Genomic DNA, 8,383 nt, shown 5'->3' with positions numbered 1-8,383 from the left:
GAGGAGATATAAAGTTTAGGAAACCGTCAGAAAAATTGGAACTCGTCGGACCCGGTTGAAAAATTCACCGTTATTCCATTAATAAGTATACTGACTACAAATTCGTCGTCCAGAACTTTAAAATAATTTCCTAGAGGGAGAAATGATTTAAATGGTTGATTTTTGTGATCGATTCTTGTGTAAATGGTTTCTTAAACAGTAAAACTGTTTCTTTAATCCCAATTTCCGGAAGCAGAAAAAACCACAACCAGTACAAGAAATATCACCTTTAAATCTTACCTCTGTATTTGGAGGATCCACCCGGAAGTCAAGGCAAATGCCATTTATCGTTTATGGCGGATGGTAATTTACATGTTACATACTTCCCTTCAAAATTCGCCTCACAAAAAAAATGTGGCTGATATGTAAATCCTACTATGTATCTAAATAATTTGGGGACAAATCGTCACTAGCAGAGGTGCAATAGTGTTTTATTTTTTGGTAATGATTTGCCACCAACGGGAAATAATCACGTACCAAACACACGTGACGTCGTTGTATAAAAATTCAATATTTTCATGTAAAAAGTTGTATATTCAGAGAATTTTTTTAAGTCACGAGAAATATGTATATTAGGTCAGAGTTTTTGCCTTATTTCCCATTGGGGACAAAACGTCGCAGTAATCATTACCTAAAAATATAGGACACTTTAAGTACCTCCACAGGGGACGATTTGTTGCACAACTACTGATGTTTAGAGTGTAGTGTTTCTCCTGGTGAGTCATTGATTAATTTACAAGTGACCCATCTCTTTTACAGCTCACCATACGCCGGTGTAGGTCATGGCGAGCGAGGTAAGCTCATTATTACCATGCCGGCAGGATGGGAACGTGCATATACTACTTTGTCAGAGAGAAACAATTTCTTATGCCACCCACCCACCCTCCTCTTCCTACTTATACTTCCCCAGGGAAAATGAGATTCTAAAGGAAGAACTGTAGTAACTTGGGCGGTGAAGCCGCATTGAGAGACACGAGAGCCGGTAATATTCGTCTAATTTTATTTTGTCCAGCCTCTTTTTCCACCACCGTCACCACTTTGCTTCAGTTTTATCAATTTCCATCCCAGCCAGACAGGTCAGGCGTGTTAATAAATTAAATGGAAAATAATTTTGGCATTCTAATAAAGAATATTAACAATGCGATGGTGTGAAGTGTAACCCTCCGAACTGGCTGAAATTTTGAAATTAGGTGGTCCGAGTCAATACAACTAACGTTTCTTCAGCCAGTTTGTGCGATGGTTAGAGTTACTCAAAATATTTGAGGTCAAAGTTGAAAAAACGGCCGACTTTTTTCAGGCTGAGTGAGAAAACTCCACTTCTATTCTCTTCCGCTCGCTTTGATTTTCACTCCGAAAAATAACTCATTTCAACATTTTAAATTTCATTTATTATAGAAAAATGTTAATTATTCATTGCACATGTGACCATATGATTATTTTCATAAAAATCCACAAAACAATACGATAAACTGCACCAGCTGCATCTGATGAATGTTGGATTGCCACAATTCAGGGTGCAACTAATATTTTTTTCTCTAAAACAAACTTCGCTTACATTTTTAAACCCGGGCTTTTCGTCATCACCCCATAATCCGCTGGAGTACCAACAATATCGAATCATTGGAACAAACACAGGAGCACTTAAAATATAATGAGCCAAAGAGTTTAATTTTAAAGCACCGTTACGCGAATTTAATTTAGACGCTTCTCCTGTTTCGTTTAAAGCTTCATAAAAGTAAAATTTTTAAAAAGTCGGCCGTTTTTTCAACTTTGACCTCAAATATTTTGAGTAACTCTAACCATCGCACAAACTGGCTGAAGAAACGTTAGTTGTATTGACTTGGACCACCTAATTTCAAAATTTCAGCCAATTCGGAGGGTTACACTTCACACCATCGCATTGTTAATATTCTTTATTAGAATGCCAAAATTATTTTCCATTTAATTTATTAACACGCCTGACCTGTCTGGCTGGGATGGAAATTGATAAAACTGAGCTTCCGGATTTTTATGTTTTGTTTTAGCACACCTTGGATATTTACAACAGGTTATTTTCAGTGTCCTTGGTGGTGGTGACCCCCACGGCTGGGTCACTTCATTTGAAGGCAGGGACACGTGGAGGCTGGAAAATATTAACCCAATGTATTTAATGTCTTAATTCAAAAAAAAATTGCTCAAGTAATGTTTACAGTACGTGTGCAGGTGTATTATATAATTTAATGTGCAAATAGATATGTGTACTTACCATGTACTGCCGAGGGGTACACTGTTTAATTGCAAGTAACTTTTTTAAATAATTAATTGAAGAAATTTAAGCTGGCTAAAAATCGACCGGACTGGAACTGTATTTTTCTTTGCCACGCAAAGGAAACCATGTGGTGGTGATTGAATTGCATCAGCTTTTTCTCATGCTGAAACTGCACACAGTTATTTGGCCGATCTGTTATAGCCGCCCATTTGCAGGAAGAACAAAATAATATTAAGCTCCGCTGGTTGGCTGCTGAGCTCTTCCATAAGCTTCACTCAAATACATTGCATGAGTCGTTCCTCTTCCCCTAGTTTATTTCATATTCCATGATACTTCCCCCTTTTCCTACTAACAAGGGAAGGTCCCCGACTGCTTATCGAGTTAAGCATTCTCATTATATACATTTAATGCCCTATCTAATACTAGTGACCCAATCTAATAAAATTTTCGTGTAAAAATCACTTTTGGTCATGATATGACGATTTTTGTAACGCATGAAATCACACTTTTCCATGCAACTCGTCTCCGCCACTAGGCTACCGACCGCTCGCCTTCTTAACCCTTTACACCATTTCTCTCCATCTTACAACTAGATTATTTATATTTTAAATTGCATAATTGCTACATACTTACCTTCAAAATTTTTTTTGGCAATATTAATTTTGACGATTAATGTGATTATGATTTTCAATGAAGCGTATTAAATCCAGCTCACTGACATGAAACATGGAAAGTCGGGCACTATTAAATCTATGAATAACAAAATCTTCAATCTCCTTAAATTTATTTGCAACAGTGTTCTTTTTATTTACATATTCACGCATTCTTAAAATTGTAGAGTGATATAAAACTTTTGTATAACGCCGTTTCGTCTGGTCTAGCTTACGTTTCTTTGCCTTGTCATAAAATGATAAAATGTTCACCATTTCCTGATAAGTGAACTTAACGTTGTCAATGACGCATTCCTGCCACTCTGTGGAACTTACTGGGAAAGTTCTTCGGAATTTTCTTCATCCTTACTAATCTCGTTGTCACTATTTTCGTCAACACTTAAAGTTTCACTAATATTGTTGGATACGTCTGTAAATGTTGATTTCTTCACCTTCAAAATCGTACTCTAGGCATGTGGTAGTTTCCAAATCCACTAATTTGTCACTGACCATATCGTCAATTATATGGATAACCTTTTTAGCAATCTCCATTTTATTTGGGAAGTCCACCGCGTCACCACATTCCCCATACCTGTCTTTTGCTAACCGAAGCACTGTCTCACAAATGCTAATTATTTTTGCCATTATTGTTCAATTGCCAAAATTATTAACAATAAATCCCCTATTTATTAAACAACATTATTTCTAAAAGCAAATTAAATATTGCAATTCATATTAATGACAAGCGAGCACGAGTCAGCTGGAAACCGCTCTCAGCCGGCTGAGTGATGGTGACGAGTTGCATGGGTAAAGTGTGATTTCATGCGTCACAAAAATCATCATATCATGACCAAAAGTGATTTTTACACGAAAATTTTAGTAGATTGGGTCACTAGTATTAGATAGTGCATTAATTGTATATAGTGAGAACCCTTAACTCGATAAGCAGTCGGGGACCTTCCCTTGTAAGCTGAATACAAGTTAAGACAGACGACCCGAAGCAATGTACCCACCGTTTTGATAACGTAATATATGGACGTTCCCTAATTACTCCGGGCTGAAATTTGATTTAATACAAGTTTCCCATATATGAATCAGAGGTCAACGCCGCTGCCGCCGTGAAAATCCATTCGCGCGCCGGCTCAAATAAGCCCTATTCTAAAGGCCTATTCTTCCACCGATTTACACATATGTATTTCATTATGATGTAATTTTTTAAACGTATTGAAATCTAAGTTATTTAACGTACTGAGCGGTTTTTAGAAATTAATTATTTTTAATTTCAAAATTTAAATACTAGTTTTTGAAATTTTGACCTAGACAAGAAATAAGTATGGCATTGTTCCGATTATTACCATGTTTCAGATGCTTTCTACTTGCATGCCAAGCAATGTATATTTTCGCGCCCCCGCCGACTAAACCGCCGGCGTTGACCTCTGACACGAATTATTGAATTATTCAGTTCAAAAATCTCTAAATTTCTTTGAAAAACTCTAATCCAATGGCCAAATTTTCCTGAAAAACTGTTCTTCAATTTTCCTCAGCCGGGTCCGGAATTGACAGCGGCACGTTGCACTTCACCATAGTTTTGGAGAACTTGTCCCGCTGTAACGGAGATGGTGAATGCACCTCCGTGTGTAAAAATCAGGCCAAGAATCCGGCCGCCATCGTGAACGCGAGGTGCGTCAAGTTCGTCGGAAATTTTAACAGGTTTTGCTGCTGTTATACAAGTAATACGAATGCCTGTTGCAAATATGGCAGTTCCGGATTGGACTGTAATTACTGATTTTAGGAAACTTTTTATTTTTTATTTTATTTTTTATGTTTTCGAAATATGTATCTGCACCCTCCCTACTTGAAATCTGTTTCCTAAATAAATAAATTATCTTGATTTATGTATACATATTTTTAAGCTCTATGAATGGGAACGTCCATATATTATGTCGTCAAGAAGTTCCCGGATTGTCATGCTAAGCTTATCTGGAGTAAGATAAGCCACCCAAAACGACCCCATTTTTTGATTACGTAATATATTAACGTTCCCATATTAAATTCGAAGCAAATTCCACCATTTCCTAATATCTGACAGGTTTTCTACATTTCTTGCATTTAATTACATACACATTTCACTCGAAGGAACAATGCAAGAAATTTTCATCACCTGTGTTACAGCTCACCTTTTGAGCCACACTCTAGAAAATCCGGTCACGATTATAAAAGACCGTCCATAAATTACGTAACGCAAAAATCGAGATTTTCTTCACCCACCTCCCCCATTTACCATGTGTCCCATATGCACAATATCATAGCAGCCTTAGAACACCGTTTTCCCTCGCACGTCACATAATTTATGAATGGCCCCTTGATTTTATGCATCACTAAAAACAGTTCATCCTATCCTGGATAAATCATAAATCAACTAAAATTACGGATACTGGGTCAGAAGGGAAATGTGAGGAATCATGAAAGCCGTGGAGTTTTTGGCATGTACTTATTTTTTGCATGTACAAAGACACGCGAGCATGCCACGTGTCGCGGGAGATAAATCAGCTGAATTCTCACACATTTATAAAATTCCAAAATACTACAATTAACACAAACAAATAATGATAAAAACAAAATTGTTGCAAATTTGTTTTAAATCAAGTTGTAAAATATTAAATCTCTTAATTGTTTAATTAGCTACCAAGTTTTTTGCAAAGTTAGGATTTTAAAGAATTTAATGTTTAAATTTTAAACATTGTGATTACAAATTTAATAATTGATTTCAAATTGGTAACCATGCCAACCCCACGGCCGGTTTGTCTATTTTGTCGAACTGGTGATTGTAATTCCTCCTCCTCGTTGGATTTATTTCCTAAATTTTTAACTTATCTCGCCACGATTAATATTCCTGTGGAAAATTCCGAAAATTTCTGCCGTGAAAATTTCCATTGTTGTCAGAAATGTGGCTCCCTTTTGGAAATGATTGCCCACCACGTGCACCAACTGGGACAAAATTTGCTCACCATTTATCGCGTAACGTTGCAAAATTTAAACCAAAATTGTGACGACGACGACGAAATTCTGGAAAATTGGAGGACGCAAAGTGTTTCTCGTGAGAATAAATAAAGTAAATTTTCAACTATTTAAATTAACTAAAAGAACTACCAAATTTTTTCAGAATTCAATACTTCCATCTCTTTGGGAAAAGATTTTCTAAAAAATCTTAACCAGGAAGGACAGATTTTACGTGAGTTTTTCATTTATTTATTTATTTACTTATTAATTACTACATCCCCTAATGTTTACCTTCTCATTTATCTATGTACTTCAACTTAAACTAATTCGTAACTTAAAATTCCTAAAAATAACCAAAGATTTACATACTTATTTACTCTTAGCCGAAATTGAGTCGGATTCGGAAACAGAAATGGACCAGGCACCTTTCAAAATTGAAATAGACAGCGACGAATTCGACATGGAAATAAAACCTGAAATTGATCAAGATCAGGATCCTCTAAGTTATTATGAAGATAACCATTCGCCCCCCGAGGAGGACGACGATATTCCCCCAGAAGAAGATGACGAATCCTATTTAAACGACATTCTCGAACTCGCCGACGACGCCGACGAGCCTCCAGTTCCATCCAAACGGGGGAAAAAGGTAGGAAAAAAATTATGTGCAAATTTTAAATTAAAATTTTCCGTACTGCCGATTCATCACAAATTGTACGAAATTTTCAAATGACACGATCCCCCAATGGGCACGTTTGGCAAGGATATTTGCATCCAAGGAGGAGAAATGGCCAAGTTAAATCTACCCTTTCCAAATTTTTTGCTGCGCCTTGTCTCCTCTTCGGATGCGAATATCTGTGTCAAACGTGATCCTGTTATTTTTAATTACATATTTTTTAATTTATTAACTGTTTTAACTGTTCTCTTCACAAATTTAGGGTTCATCTCGCAAGCGGAAAAGTATCATAAAACCAGAAGTCAAGTTGCCCGACAAGTCTTCAATCCCAGGAAAACCAACCGGTTTAAAAACTACCAATTTTTTAAATCATATTTCTGATTTTAAACCGAATTTGTTCTAATAATTCTTCCAATTTTTTTAAACTCAGCTCCACTCTCTGCTTATGTGGCCCTATTTTTATCCCACGACAAACGCACCTGTGCCCCCTGTGACGTCTCCTTTCCCACCCAGACTGCCCTTAAGGACCACATTTCCGCCGTGCACCTCAACGGGGCGCGACGAGTCTGCGCCGTTTGCATGCTCGGATTTCTAGAAGGTCGAAATTACCAGTACCACATTCGAAAATGTAACGCGACCCCGGCCCGCGCAACGTCGGAAATACTGATCGCCGACGTGAAGGGGATCATTTTAGGGGCAATATTACCGAAATCGTGGGTCAAGATGGGAATAAAGTCTTTCAGTGTGGGGGTTGCAATGTGAAACGGACGACCAGGAGCGATCTCGCGGTCCACATTCGCGTCAGGCATACGGGTACGTATTTATGTAAATACAGTGGAATTATTTGTGCGTGTCACCTCATTTGCATAAATCTCAGTTTGCCCGTTTTCCGCGATAAGCGGTTTCCATGCCGAATAAAGTCTGGTTGATTGGTCAAAATATGCAAATAAGGTACCAGAACTGGAACAATCCAGAAATTAGGGATTGGTAATCCGGATTGGGATTAGTCAATCCCTAATCCAAGCTTTGAAAGTAATCCACAACCCCGAAACTAAAGGTTTAATGCCACCTTAATTACTGTTTTAGACGAGCCCTTCAAGTGCAACAATATCCAGTGTGGATACGCCTTCGCGTCGCAGGCCGATTTGGACGACCACATCCGCAAGTACGCCCATCAGACCAGGCACGCTTGTGACTTCTGCACAAGCGTGCTGTATTCATCCAGCGCGTTGAACGACCACGTGCTCAAGGTTCATGAAAAGGTTACCCGCTACACGTGCGCGCGCTGCGAGAAGGGGTTTTACCGACGGTGCGAGGCAACCCGGCATGAGAAGCGTTGTCGAAGGGGGATAAAGGAAGGGGAAAATCATAACGGGTTAACGTGAAGTTTCAAAAACTAAACCCCAAGAATTTTACTTTATCTAAAACATTAGTCGGGGACAAACAAATATTTTATTTAAACAAATTATTTTTTTATACTTCTCAAGTTTTGTCAATGAGGATGAAAAGTGGAAAACATTTTTTATTAAGATATTCAAATAAAAAACATGTATATTTAAAAAAATCGAAGCTCAAAATTTTGCATGAAACCAGAAGAAAAATAAACATTATCGTCACAAATATACAACAATACATCAAAATTTCTGCCACCTACAAAAAGAACATTGTCACAATTTGTGTATCAAAATCAAAATGCGCAACAACGTATTAACATTTTGTACCAAACTCCACAAAATATATGCAAATTCAAAAATAATCGTCACAGTGGTGTAT

At 37.5% G+C, this 8,383-nt stretch overlaps 1 protein-coding gene across 1 annotated transcript; it reads left to right on the top strand.

The window, feature by feature from the left end:
* Positions 1-5,368: 5,368 nt before the first annotated feature.
* Positions 5,369-8,169, top strand: LOC110860293. Its single transcript, XM_035860310.1, has 6 exons — positions 5,369-6,034; positions 6,101-6,169; positions 6,321-6,583; positions 6,873-6,954; positions 7,041-7,423; positions 7,697-8,169. The coding sequence occupies exons 1-5, from the start codon at positions 5,719-5,721 to the stop codon at positions 7,370-7,372; spliced, it is 1,062 nt and encodes a 353-aa protein (XP_035716203.1). The 5' UTR covers positions 5,369-5,718; the 3' UTR covers positions 7,373-7,423; positions 7,697-8,169.
* Positions 8,170-8,383: the final 214 nt, after the last annotated feature.

Source organism: Folsomia candida, unplaced genomic scaffold (assembly GCF_002217175.1).
Source record: "Folsomia candida strain VU population unplaced genomic scaffold, ASM221717v1 Fcan01_Sc031, whole genome shotgun sequence".
In the NCBI taxonomy this organism is placed as follows: domain Eukaryota; kingdom Metazoa; phylum Arthropoda; class Collembola; order Entomobryomorpha; family Isotomidae; genus Folsomia; species Folsomia candida.
This window is presented reverse-complemented; position numbering and strand designations above follow the sequence as displayed.